This window comes from Leuciscus leuciscus (genome assembly GCF_965113295.1).
Source record: "Leuciscus leuciscus genome assembly, chromosome: 1".
NCBI classification, from domain to species: domain Eukaryota; kingdom Metazoa; phylum Chordata; class Actinopteri; order Cypriniformes; family Leuciscidae; genus Leuciscus; species Leuciscus leuciscus.
Window position 1 is genome coordinate 8,902,570 of NC_138725.1, and position 14,866 is coordinate 8,917,435.

General features: G+C 38.2%; 1 protein-coding gene across 7 annotated transcripts in view; it reads left to right on the forward strand.

Annotated features, from left to right (window-relative positions):
• Positions 1–6,814, forward strand: part of LOC309489177 (uncharacterized protein) — a 42,083-nt gene extending 35,269 nt beyond the window's left edge. For 5 of the 7 annotated variants that reach the window (XM_082157781.1, XM_082157784.1, XM_082157783.1 and 2 more), the window contains 2 exons: positions 3,437–3,533; positions 4,733–6,814. In XM_082157781.1, coding sequence (XP_082013907.1) covers positions 3,437–3,506 — 70 coding nt within the window. In that variant the 3' untranslated portion in view covers positions 3,507–3,533; positions 4,733–6,814. Of the gene's footprint in view, positions 1–3,436; positions 3,534–4,317; positions 4,461–4,732 lie in introns of all 7 variants that reach the window. The other 2 variants (XR_014202360.1, XM_082157782.1) reach the window with 2 other exon arrangements.
• Positions 6,815–14,866: the final 8,052 nt, after the last annotated feature.

The window sequence follows — 14,866 nt, forward strand, 5'->3', positions numbered from 1 at the left end:
CAGCGTTTTAAAATGGGTTCCCATAGCGTTTGCAACGCAGTACGAGAAAACTTTTCTCGTAAGGGAACGTACTTGGTTACTTGCGTAACATCGGTTCCCTTAGAGATAATGAGTACTGCGTTGCCTGCCGTGCTATTTCGCTTATATCAGGTGCTTTGCTTCAGTTGATTTAAGCCTGTCATATGGCGAGTTTTCTCTGAATTTATACTCTTCAGCCACGCCTATTTTGGTGCGCTCGAGGCTGACAAGGTGCCAAGCGTCCGATTGGACCGCTCGCCTCTGCCGACTCGCCATAGGTTCGTGCAGTTGCTGCAGCACAGCCAATCAGTTTGCTAGCACTTGAGCTATGATGCTCTAGCTGTGCAGCTGCAATGCGTTTTAAAATAAAGGCTTCAATAATTCTCCAGAAAGGAGTTTCCCATAGCGTTTGCAACGCAGTACTCATTCCCTTATCTCTAAGATTTAGCGTACGATTTACGCACCCTCAACTCATCCTAGGTGTGTATGACATTCTTCTTTCAGACGAATACAATCGGTTGTAATAATAAATGTCCTGGCTCTTCATAATGTGCTTACAATGGCAGTGAATGGCTGTTTTCTGTTTTGATAAGAGTCCGGGGGCTAATAAAGGCCTTCTGAATTGAAGCCTTGAGTAAGAAAAATATTCAGATTTAAAACTTTATTAAGTAAAATGACTAGCTTCCGGTCAAACAAACATACGGATTTGACTTAAGTCTATTGTCATGGTGCAATGAGCAGAAACTGCTCTTTGTAAATAATAATGTTTTGGGAGCGTCCTAGGCTCTTCCGCGAAGTAGAATCAGAGCGGATCTTCTGTCTGATAACATCTCCAAGATGTTAAATACCATTTGACTAGTAACCAAAAGTCCTAAATAACAGTCTCTGCTGCACCAACTTAATTGATATAAATACTAGTGTAGAACATTGCATAGAAACTGTGTCTGTTCCTCGTTTAGTGAGATCAAATAATAAATCTACTGCAGGATCTAGGAAACATCTAATTGTTATTAAAATAGAAAATCTCGCTATTAGTGAACAAAAACTATTTCTAAAGCTAGGTCTTCTAAACATTATATCACTCACACCTAAGGCAGTTATTGTAAATGAAATAGTCACAGATAATAGCATCGATGTACTTTGCCTTACTGAAACCTGGCTTAAACCAAATGATTATTTCGGTCTTAATGAGTCTACTCCATCAGGATACTGTTATAAGCATGAGTCTCGTCTGATTGGTTGTGGCGGCGGTGTTGCAACAATCTATAGAGATATTCTTAATGTTACCCAGAAAACAGGTGACAAGTTTAATTTGTTTGAAGTACTTGTACTAAATGTTACGCTCTCAGATGTAAGAAAAAAATCCCTATTATCTCTAGCCTTGGCTACTGTATATAGACCGCCTGGGCCTTACGCTGATTTCCTAAAAGAGTTTGCAGATTTTCTCTCAGATCTATTAGTCAATGTCGATAAAGCATTAATTGTTAGAGATTTTAACATGCACGTAGATAATTCAAATGATGCGTTAGGGGCTGCGTTTACAGATTTATTAAACTCCTTTGGGGTCAAGCAAAACGTCACTGGTCCCACTCATCGTCTTAATCATACACTCGATTTAATTATATCACATGGAACCAATCCAACCGATATAGATATTATACCGCAAAGTGATGATGTCACTGACCATTATATGGTAACTTGCATATTACGTACTCCTGTATATATCATATATCAATATATCATGCTGCGCCATGTTATCGACCAGGCAGAAAAATCCTTCCATCCACCATAGATAATTTCTCAAATTGCTTATCTGATCTGTCTCAGCTGCTGCCTTAACCCAAACAAACAGATGAACTAGAAGAACTAACTAGCACTATGAGCACCATTCTCTCTAGAACATTGGATATTGTTGCTCCCATTAAATTAAAAAAGGTCAGAGAGAAAATTAAAGCACCATGGTACAACAATACTACGTGTGTTCTAAAGAGAGAAACCCGTAATTTAGAGCGTAAATGGAAACAAACTAATTTAGAGGTCTTTAGAATCGCGTGGAAAGACAGTATGTCACGTTAGAAAAAGGCCCTAAAAGCGGCCAGGGCTGAGCACCTCCGCAAACTAATAGAAGAAAACCAAAACAATCCAAGGTTTTTATTTAACACCGTGGCTAGAATAACAAATAAACAAGCGTCACCTGAACAAAATATTCAGTGAGAAAATAGAAAGCATCAGAACCACAATTGTAAACGTTCAATCTTCAATCGCGCCTTATAATTCAGCCTAAATTTTTACCCCGCAAGAACAATTACAGTGCTTTACAACTATAGAACAAAAAGAGTTAAATAAACTTATCACTACATCTAAAACAACAACATGTTTATTAGATCCTATACTTCAAATCTTCCATTTATGTCTAAAATATTAGAAAAAGTTGTGTCTGCTCAACTGGGCTCTTACTAGCAAGAAAATGACATCTATGAAAAGTTTCAGTCTGGATTCAGACCGCATCATAGCACTGAAACTGCGCTCGTTAAAATCACAAATGATTTACTTTTAGCTTCTGACCAATGCTGTATCTCAATATTAGTTTTTCTTGATCTTAGTGCTGCGTTCGATACTATAGATCACACAATACTCTTAGATCGACTACAAAATTATACTGGTGTTCAAGGACAAGCATTAAGCTGGTTCAGATCATACTTATCTGACCGCTACCATTTTGTTTATTTAAACGCCAGAGGAGAAGTGGCCCCGACTGAGCCTGGGTTCTCCCTAGGTTTTTTTTCTCCATTAGGTCACCTGATGGAGTTTTAGGACACCATTAGGTCACTTGATGGAGTTTTTCGGTTCCTTGCCACTGTTGCCTTTGGTTTGCTCAGTTGGGGATATTTTGGGGATATTTAATTTTATCAATCAATAAATTCCACTAGAAACAAACCTTGATGTATTATTTTAATTTAATACTGTGAAGCTGCTTTGATACAATCTGTATTGTGAAAAGCGCTATACAAATATACTTGATTTGACTTAATGCTGCGTTCACACCAAACGCGAATAGAGCGTCTGGCGCGAGTGATTTTCATGTTAAGTAAATGTAAAGACGTGTTTATGCGCGTCTGGAGGTCCTGTGGCGCAAATGAGGCGTTTAGCGCGCCGTTTGGACGCAAATTCGTGCGAATGAGGCGAATTGAGCGCACGGCTGCTCCGGCGTTGAAACACTGGCGCGGACTGTGTTTAGCTCACTCAGGCCGCGAGTCTACGCTAAAACTGCAGTGTCCGTCAAACACCATGTAAAAGTGAATTTTGCATAACAGGTGCCCTTTAAGTCACATGATCAATGTCACTATTTTTTAAACATGTGATTAGCCTACTTCACACGCATCATGTCTGTTCGAAATTAAACTTGATTGTTTTTTAGCAGAACTACCAGAAAGCATCTGGAAGGAGAGGACAGAGAGAACGCCAGTGATCCAGAATCTGTAGAATGAAACATCATGATTCTGAAGAACAAAGAGGTTGGTGTTTACTCTTGATTCCTCATTCATTCATCATGATGAAGAACATGCTGTTGCTCACCAGATTTACATTGTTTCATGACCAAACTAGTGATTTATAACAGAAATCATCTTCATGACATTAAAATGGATCATATTCGTGCACAGCAGTTGTTGACCAGATTTAGGGCTGTAATCAACCGAAGAAAATCTTGGTCGACTAAAGTCCTGAAATTTTCGACTAAAAATTACATAAAAAAAAAAAAAAAACGTTAAATTAATTAGCTGTGCACTGTGCGCAGTACTTGGTAGCCTTGTTGTCCGCCTAAATGAATTATAAATAAACATAAAAAACTAGTAGGCTATTTGCAGTATATTAAATCGTTTTTGACCAAATTATTTTGCACTGAAATGAGTCTGACACACGAGTCTGTCGGCTCTGACAGCGTTGCATCACGTGCATCTGCGCGCAATATCGTCACTTGTCAACTAGTGATATCATCACAAGAACTTTTGAGGAATATGCAACATAATTTAGACAATTGTTTTTTATATGTATTATAATAACTGTCAGACACTATCATTTCATTGCATCTCGCACAGAGCGAGGCTGAACATAGGAGCTCAGCTTCGCGGCTGAGACACGAATAGACTATTAACTTAAAGCTTTTACTCTTAAACACAAAAGGCACGTCCACTATAATAAAAAAAGAATGTTTATTAAACAAACCAGATCAAGTAATAATATTCAGCAAACCTTCTAGTATAGCCTACTTTCTTCAATCTGTCTGTCTCTCTTCTCCAGTGGGTTGGGCTAATCCAAAAGAAGTGAAAACAAGGGGGGTGTTCTGAAGACAGACTGTTACCTGTGAAACAGGGGTGCTTTGAAAACACCCCCATTAGTAATTTTGTGCTTTCCACCTGATGGAATGAGCGCGGCAAAAATAGGTAAGGTAAAAACTGATGAAATGAACGCGGCAAAACTAATGAAATGAACGCGGCAAAAAAATCAACCAATCAGAATTTTGGTCGAGCAAGAACGTATCGACCAAATAATCGACTAATCAACTGGGAGATTACAGCCCTAACCAGATTTGATGGGATTAAAGTGTCTATTGAACTCATCAGTTATCTTGACTTTGAGCCTCACTTTTCATTTCACTTTTCATTTCACATTTGTCTCTCATTTGAAATCTCGTTTGATTTATTGTTTCTTTTAGATCTGATGGACGTGAACGAGAAAGCAATAACGGAAGTCCAAAAATCTGTTTCCTGCCCTCAGTGTAAAAAACGCTTCACATGGAAAAGTCTTAAAGTTTACATAAGAGTTCTGCCTTCTCTTCTGAAGAAGTGCACCGGAAAAAAACACAGGAAAAAGCTTCTATGTTCAGGGAGCTGAAGAAGAGGCCGTAACTCTTTCAAAAGAGACATGAGTCTGAAATTCATTTTAACTTGTTCATTGTTTGAGATATGTCTCTGTTCGTTTTCACTTAAAGCTTCAGTTGGTAACTTTTGTAAAAATATATTTTTTACATATTTGTTAAAACTGTCATTATTTCCTGACAGTAGAATATGAGACAGATAATCTGTGAAAAAAATCAAGCTCCTCAGGCTCCTCCCAGTGGTCATATTGCCATTTGCAGAAATACACCGCTCCCAGTAAGAAACAACCAATCAGAGCCAGGAGGAGTGTCTTAGCAGTGTCAATCAAGCTCGTGTACGCGCTGATCACCCCCCTCTCTCGCACGGCGCGCACCGTCGTTCAAAATCAAGATAGCCGGTGTGCCGCGCAGCTGTGCTAATGGCGGACAACTAAACAACTAAAACTGCCAATTTCTCGAGTGGCACCAGCTCATACAACAAAGACAGGTAAGCGGAAAAAGACCGATGACGATAAACAAGCCCGTCGGAGCCCATTTACTTTATTAGTGTCAAAACTCTAGCTGCATAGCATACAGATAAAATGTCACGCACTGTGCAAAGTAACAATTGAAACCTGCTAATTCACTGGCTTGTCATGTTGCTGAAATTATGTACTAGCAAACCTTTTTTAGCATTACACATCGCTAGAATAATTACTTAGATACTGTAACGTTACCATTATTATCTTGCTAGCTATTTATGACTTATAGAAAGAGTGCAACGTTATGAAGTTACATTACATGTATTGCAAAATACGTAATGATTTGAGGACCAAGTTTGTAGTCAAAGTATGGGCAGGCCATAGTCAATGTAAAGCATATTGTTGATGTTTCGTCCCTACCAGTGAATGTGCGATAACTGTTTATCCGCCGTCCGTCATCAGTGGCCCTGCATTGTTTACTAGCCTGCGAGTTCACGGCAGGCTCCGAGTCCGTTGTGGTGAGGGAGGAGCTGTGGAGGGAGGGCTGTAGCGCAGCAGAGAGCGAGGGGGAGTGACCTGTAAGCTGTGGTTGTTCAAATTTTCAGGCTAAGTCAATGTTTTCTAAAAGTTCCCTACTGTAGCTTTAATTAAACTCAAATAAACTAATTAGCATTTTATCAACAGCTTATTGTTATTGTCCTGTTTAAGGAGTTTGGTCTAACACTGAACTACTGAGGTGCCTGAGCTGTGAAGGGAAGCCCATATAAGAATGGCACTTCTCTCGCTTTTTCAGTTCCTTTTTCTCGGTGCCAGCGCGGAAAACGTCATAGACACAGACATCCCAGGATATTGCAGCTGTTGTCAGAGAACTGTCCGGGGGAATAAAGAACATTACTATTACAAGTTCCTCTGCTGATTAGGGGCTGTGTATCTCTTGAGTAAGGGCTTTGTGTCTGTTATAACCTAATGTGCCTTTCATAACCTAATGAGCCTCTCATAACCATGTCAAGTCAAGTCATCCTCATTTATATAGCGCTTTAAACAAAGTAGATTGTGTCAAAGCAGCTTTACAGAGATAAACGTATAATTTATGGTAACAGAGATTGTGCCTTTCATAACCCAATGTGCCTCTCATATCCAAATGTGCCTTTCATACCCTTCTGTGTCTCTCGTATCCCTGTTCCTCTTTTTGATATGATTGTCAGCCATGCTGCTTCTAATTACGATGTAACAAGGCAGGACCTGAATTCAGCAAGAATTCAAGGCTATATAAGAAGACTGATGAGGACTCATCGCTCTTCCTTGCAACCAACGGCTGATACGCCAGCATTTATCAGATGCAAGAAGCTTTAAGCCTAGCTATTATCTATCTGTTAGTTAGTACTCATTTATAAATCTGTTACAAGTATTCCTTTCATTTGATTCTTTTTAATACATTTTGTTAAAACATTTATTGTAATCATCTGACTGGACCTTGGATTTTTTGAGTACGAGTCATATTCTTCGACCTGGATCCCACATGGAGAAAACGACTCCATTATTTTAATAAAAGAATAATCATTATGAGATTTGATTGATCATTTAGCCTAGCCAAAGAGGCAGCATATAACAGTATTGTTGTATTGCGATCAAGGTTTAAGAGTACCACAAAAGGTAGACTTATAATACAAAGGGGAGATCTATTATTGTTATAATAGAATACAAATTTGTATAGACTGATCACCTAACTCTTGAGGACACGACTAAAGGATAGGCTCTTTAGTTACCGCAAGATTATCCATATATATATCCTAGGGAGGATGTAGGATAATTGGGAACAGTATTAATCGTGATAATCCATCACAGAGCCCGGGGAAGGCCTGGCTGACACGCTAGATGTTACGAGTGCTACACTCACTTGATTGCCCTCTGCTAAACAAACGCATGTAGACAAATGTTGACGTTGAAATCCAAAGTGGTACATTTATTCCAATATTCCAGCACATTGCCCATAGCAGTTCCCATCAGCGTAACAATACAAGGCGCCGTGCGCAAGTGGTCAAAAACCTTTATACCTGAGGCCAATTTACAGACATGCGCCACCCAGTGCTAGACAAAAGAAATGACAACCTGAATACAAAGTAGCGTTTGGCTCTTACACACCGGCCCCTAATTGTTGACCAGCAGGCACAACAATTCAAACATATGAAACAAAATGTTACAAAATACCATGAGATAATCAAGATGATACCTTCACAGTTATACTCCATACACTAAACAAAGTTTGGTCACAGGTCTTTCAATGACATTCGATTTTGTCTGCAACTTCACAAAACGTACTCAGGGTTTCCGCGGGGTTGTAAAAGGTAGTAAATTAAATTATGCCAAATTAAGGCCAGTAAAAAGTAGTAAAAAGTAGTAAACGTCATCTGACGAGGTAGTAAATTTTCGAAGCCCCATCTAACTGGGTCTATATCATGGGTGTCCAAACTTCGGCCCACGGGCCAACTGCGGCCGCGGTCCAGTTTTTATTGGCCCGCAGCCAGGGTCCGAAATTAACACCCGCCAAGCGCCAAGTGCGGTTAGATTTTCTGTTTGGCGAGTAAATCTCAAAAGGCTATCCGCCACACTGGCGGGTGAATGTTCATCATACCAAAATAGTACAAAAAAAATATTACAATTGCCTTTTGTTATGTTATGATGCCTGGAAATTAGTTAAAATCTCCTGCGAATCTAGAGCGAGCGAGCAAAAGCGCGCATGCAAACTGTGTAGCGAGCGCACGGCAGAGAGGGAGAGACCTTGCGTGTGTCTCTCTCTCTCTCTCTCTCTCTCTCTCTCTCTCTCTCTCTCTCTCTCTCTCATGCAGTGGTGACGCGTTCATATAAACGGCACCTAAACGCTGTAAAAAAAAAATATTATGACATTTTAATTGTTTATTAATAAACAAGTGTTTCTGTGTCAGCTGCAAAGATGAAGTTGACACTGACTCGCGATCTTCGCAGTAGTGAACGCGCCGGAGAAAAATGCATTTCTTACGGATTAGCCTATAGCCTACTTTTATTTAGTTTTGAATGGTTCTGTTTAAAAGTAGAAATGTCAAGCTTTCTGTAGATAATAGATATAGGATATTTCTAATTTGTTTAGGTCTGTGAGGCGAGTAGCCTAGGCTACCTATACGCTGAGTTTCGGTTCATGTCTGAACGTGTTGTGATTATACAAAATAATGAAACATGGATTAAAATTAAGATAAAATTAATACAAAACGAAATTCGTTTCAAAGAGAGGCTTTGCGTTTTCTGTTTGATGTCTCTGTGAAAGTTTTAAAAGCATCCTTAATGGAGAACGAACGGTTAGGCTACATAACATGTTTTTTTCCTCAAATGCAAACACGAAATAAAAGACAAAATACTTTTAAAAATAAAATTTTTGGGGAAAAAATATGGATTTATAGCTTTTGAAAAAAAATATGGATGGATTAATAGCGTTTTGGAAAAAAATATGGATGGATTAATAGCGTTTTGGAAAAAAATCTGGATGTATTTTTAGCCTTTTGAAAAAAAAATCTGAATGGATTTATAGCGTTTTGGAAAAAAATCTGGATGTATTTATAGCCTTTTGAAAAAAAAATCTGGATGGATTAATAGCGTTTTGGAAAAAAAGATGAATGGATTTATAGCGTTTTGGAAAAAAATCTGGATGGATTTATAGCGTTTTGAAAAAAAATCTGCATGGATTAATAGCGTTTTGAAAAAAAATATGGATGGATTTATAGTGTTTTGGAAAAAAAATATGGATGGATTTATAGCGTTTTGGAAAAAAATATGGATGGATTTATAGCGTTTTATAGCCAGGTTGTAAAAATACAGTATTGTGTATTGTGTCAATATGTCACCTCTAGTGTGTGGCCCGGCCCTTTGTTTATTTTTCTGTATTTGGCCCTCACTAAAAAAAGTTTGGACACCCCTGATCTATATGGTTTTAAATTAGGGTAACTTACGTGTACAGGCCTATTTCCTTACTAAACTTCCATGAATTTATTTTTATTTTGAGTCGGACCCAAAGACAGAGGTTTAAGTCTCTCTGGTTCTCTATCTCTCCCTCCCAGTGTTGAAATTAAGTTATAATTGCCTCATTAAATTGTGATTAAATATGTTATTAATTCATTTTGGAAAGATATTTCATGTCTTTACTTGTCACTTTACTTAACACTTAACACTGCTACAGTTGAAGTTTGAAGCCGTGTTGGTAGTAAACATATTGTGATGGTAGTAAAATAGGTGGTAAAAAGGTAGTAAATTCAATTTAAGAATCTCTGTATAAACCCTGGTACTTGGCCCTGCTTATCAGAAAAAACTTCAAGTACTCTTGCGAGTGGCCAAGAACCACGAGGAGCCGAAGCGTCCTTGATGACCACAATATCTCCAGCCTTCAAACTCCTCTTCTTGTCATTCCACTTTTGCCTCTCTTGAAGTAGAGGCAGGTACTTCCTCACCCATCTCTTCCAAAACAAGTCTGAGAGGTATTGCACCTGTCTCCACCTTCTTCTCACATAGAGGTCATGAGGCTGGAACAATCCAGGTTGTAGGGCTGGCTTCCCTTTAAGCAAAAGTAGATGGTTAGGTGTAAGTGATTCCAAATCATTTGGATCGTCTGACATCCATCCGTCCTTAACCATCATCATCTAGCATCTGCTGATGTAGGACAGAACTAAGGACTCTTCTTATGATGCAGATCATCCTCTCCCACACACCGCCATGATGGGAACTGGCTGGTGGATTAAAACTCCAGCGAATTCCAACTTGTGAGAGGACTCCTTCAATCTGCTGATGGTTCAGTGCAGCAAGAGCTTCCTTCAGTTCTCTGTTCGCCCCAACAAAGTTGGTACCGTTGTCAGACACAAGGTGAGTCACTTGCCCTCTTCTGCTTATAAAGCGCCGCAGAGCATTGATACAGGCGTCCATCTCCAAAGACACTGCAACTTCAAAATGGACGTCTCTGCTGGCTAAACAGGTAAGTATAGCTCCATATCGCTTACAAATTCCTCTTCTTTTCCTCACTTCCAAGGGATCAAAAAGTCCACTCCCGTGTTGGTTAAAGGGGGTAGATCTGGCTGAATTCTCATCTCTGGAAGATCAGCCACCTTTTGTTCCCGAAGACGTCCATTGTAGCGCCTACAGAAGCTGCACTCGGTAATAATTTTTCAGACGGCCGCATTCGCCTTGGTTATCCAGCATTTCTTCCTTGCTGACGACAATGTGTGAGTACGTCCAGCATGGCCCAGACTCTGATGAACATATCTGAGGATGAGCGTTGCAACATGATGCTCTTTGGAGAGGATAATGGGATGTTTGACTTCCTCAGGCATCGCTCCCCTACTCGGCCCCCCTCCAAACCCTCAATAGTCCATCAACTAGGACAGGGTCCAGCCTGTATATTGGACTGCCTTCTTAGAGAATAATGCAGAAATCCCAGGAACTCCCATTTGTCCCAGGAACTTCATTCCCAGTAATTGTTTTGCCCCAGACCTCTTTCTGAGTTTACACTGCGGTCTAAAGTACTGAGAAGTTTATGCAAAGAAAAAGAAATACAACAAATCACCTCCTCATCCATAAACAAACAATCTATTTAAAAAACAGGTCTCCAACTAAATCAAAGATATTGAACAATTAAAACTTGCTATAATACAATACTACACTCCCAGCTTGTGGGTTATTATTATTACCGTATGGAGTAAACCTGCAACAACACAAAAAGCACGATCCATACACAACGTAATGTACTAATCAGTGTCAGTACATGTTACAGTACATGCCACACAATGTCAGTACATGCCACACATCTCTTTTTAAACTTTTATTAATTTATAGCCTACATTTGATAAATTCTTATCTTTTTAAAATCAAACATATTCTAATTGGGTGTGCCTTGATTCTGGAGCATTATTCTTGTCCATCACACGTTTATTTGTACTATTTTTCATGTTTTTGGTGTATAATTCCATTGTTCTTCACTCTTGTCTTTTCAAAATATTTAATAAATCAATTCAGATGAGGAGTTTGCGGTTCTCAATCTTTATTGAACACCACTTCAGATTCTATTAAAATCAAAAGCTCTTAATACATACATGCTGGAGACCTTTTTCCATATGAATGCATCCAGATGTTATGTAATAATCCCTGAAGGAATTAACTTAACCCTCTGGAGTCTGAGCGGTTTTCTGGGCCCTTGAGATGTTCTGACATGCCCTGACATTTGTGCTTTTTTCAGTTGCTTATAAACATATTAATGGCAAAGGTGTAAATTCACTCTATAAAGCACAAACAGGGCTACCATAATATGTGAGCCATGTGCATGGGCGTAGATTACGCGGGGGACGTGTCCCCCCCACTTTTTATAAAATGTAAATTCGTCCCCCGCACTTTTTCATAGGGCAAGTGTGTCCACCACACCCGGTTTTCGCGGGTGTGCATAGCCTACATCGAGATTTAAAATCCAAAGAGTCAAGTCTATCTACATACGTGACTTTCACGTTTCCATGGTAATCAGTCACTCGTGCATCACGACACGCCCATGCTCGCACCCGCGCCCAATCCATTTTTTTTCATAGAGGTTGCAGTAAGTTCAAAACGACAACAAACTCTTCAGTCTTAACTCGATCCTTTTTCACGAAAAAGTCAAGCGCTGTAAGTAAGTTGTCATGTGGTATCTGAATTGTGTTGCACAATGATGAATAACTCTGCCTATTTCTCTTGTTGAATAATTAACAAGTTTCGTTGTAAATTGAAAATATTCACTACCCGCACTACCCGTATTTATTTTCAATCTTTTTTTATTCGTAATGTCTTTTATTTTCACAGATGTTATCAAAGCCCTTCAAATTAGAATAAACATGGTGATTGTTAGCCTAATGCTGAATTTGTATTTTCATGCATTAACAGCCTGCTTGAATCAGGCAGCGTTGCAACATGTGTACATGATGACAAAATTTAAGTTCTCTTGAAAAAGCCTAACCAGAAAGTTTGAAGTAGTTTTAAAAGCTTGAAGTTTGAAGGTTTTCAATTGGAAAGTTTTAGTTTAGTAAGACAGACAGGCAGATAGATAGATAGATAGATAGATAGATAGATAGATAGATAGATAGATAGATAGATAGATAGATAGATAGATAGATAGATAGATAGATAGATAGATAATAAATAATATTAATAATAAATAGGGAATCACAGATAATGCAAGGATGATTCTGATTTAATTTAATTTAATGTTAAGTGGCGATTGATAGCCTATAGTTGATAATAATACACTGACGGTAACAAAGTTTCAATTTGAAATGAAAGATGGAGCATAGGCTACATTTAATAAAATTAAGGAAAAAATGCCCTTTATAAAGGTAAAAAACTTATTCTGATAAAAATGTTTTCCAACAGTGATGTAATAATTGTAGTTTGAATAATTGTAATGTGATGATCAAATATCATAGGTTTGGGCGGTTGGCGGGTGGATTATTTATTTTTAACAGCAGATTCGGGTGACTCAAAGTGCACCAGATTAATGCATTTATCTTTAAAATGTACACATTTTCTTCCAGGGGGGCATGCCCCCCGACCCCCCTAGGGGTACCGAGCTCCACCCACAAACACAGTATGATGGTCTATGAAAAATACAAATTTCATTATCTTATTATTAAAATGCATGATCAGGATTTTACCACTTCCGCCTAGTTTTGAGCCAGGAAAAACCCTGCATGTGCAATATAAAGTAATGAACATCGTTCTTTCTTTCTGTTTTATTGCTTTAAAAATAAATAGCATATTAAGCCAATTAAGCAAAAACCTGTCAACAAAAGTCTGAAAAAAACTGGTATTACACTTGACATTCTGTCCCCCTCACTTTTGAAATGATGGCTACGCCCCTGGCCATGTGTATGTACATGTTTTCATTTTTGAGAGAATAATGTTTATGCATGGATATTGAAAAAACTAAAAACTAAAATTTCTGAAATAAGGCCACAAAACACATAGTAAATATGTGTCAATAAGACTTTTGACTAATGGATGTCCTCGCCTAGAGTTTTTTCTTCAAAATTATGTGAAAATAGTCTTGCTTTATCGTTCACATAAAACCATACATTGATTTAAATTGATGTAAAACAGGTTTTGCTTGGTAAGCCAATATGCGAGGGGGGCGTGAACGAGGAGTGGTTTACACCTGAGAATACAATGTCTCTGCATAATCCCACCCACTCTGCACAATTAGCCATTCACTCAGGTGTGAAACTGACTGAGCCACAATGCAAGGACAAAAGATATATTTAGAAGAAGACTTATATTGACCATTTAAGATTTTGCTTACATCTATCTTGTAAATATGTTTTGCTATTTTATTAAAAAGGTTACAATTACAACAATAATTACAATTTCAACAATATTTCAAGTGTACTCTTTCTTTGTAAAAAAAATGATTATAGGCCTACATTTTATCTATATATTCATTAGTTTGAATATAGCCAACATTGGAACAGCTAACATCTTAGTTGATGACTTTATTTTTGACAAAAATAGTATTTTATATATAGAAATTGCTAAACAAAAGCTTATTTGACGAGGCAGTATATTCTACAGTAAAAACTGTACCCAAATCTACTAAACAAAATGTTGTCTTTCATATTTCGCCTGACTGTAACGTTGTTTTCATGAAATATTAGGGCATATTGTTAATTTGCAGTTTAATACGTTGCTTATACAAATAGCCTACATTTTATTTCAACATATTTCAGTAGATTTTTACTCATCTCAGTATAGCAATACAGTTTGCTAAAACATCATCATTCATTCACACACGCGATTTAAATTTAAACTGTCTTTGCCAGCTGTGGTAAACAGCGCGCATCTCTGCCGTTTATTCATTCATAAACAGAAATTCACGTGAGAAGGAAAAAACTTACTAGTATTCCTCAGCTCGCTCCTCGATATACCCACACTTCTGAGGGACATTTTCCATTATTATTATTCCTCACAGCGCTGCAAGACGGTGTAAACAAGTAATGATCTGAAATAAACTTGTGTGTTTTCTCGAGCTGATACGGGGGGCGTTCACAGGATTGCGCGGATTGTCTCAGCCATTTGCGTTTGAATAGCTTGCGCTCTCCATGGGCGGAGTCACATTACATCTGAATCAGCTGTAATTAGCTCGACTGGAATCGCTCTCTTTTAATTTGTTTGTTTAATTTGTTTTTTATATAAATTACTTCATTTAAAAGAAGAGAATTCAAGCTTCATGCCTGTGTGTCTGTATGCCTGTTTGACTGAGTATTCGCTTTGTTATTGTTCATTTTCGGACGCGTTTCAGAATGGACTACACTGGCAGAGAGAAGGCAGAACTCGCCTCGTGTTTATTTTTCTTTATTTGGCAAAAAGCACAACACTTTGTTTTTATTGTGAGTATACACAAAAATAATACACATTTAAAAGAATCGATTGATGTATGAAACTTGTTTTGTAAAATCAAAGTCAAAAGAGTATTTAGGGTCTCAAT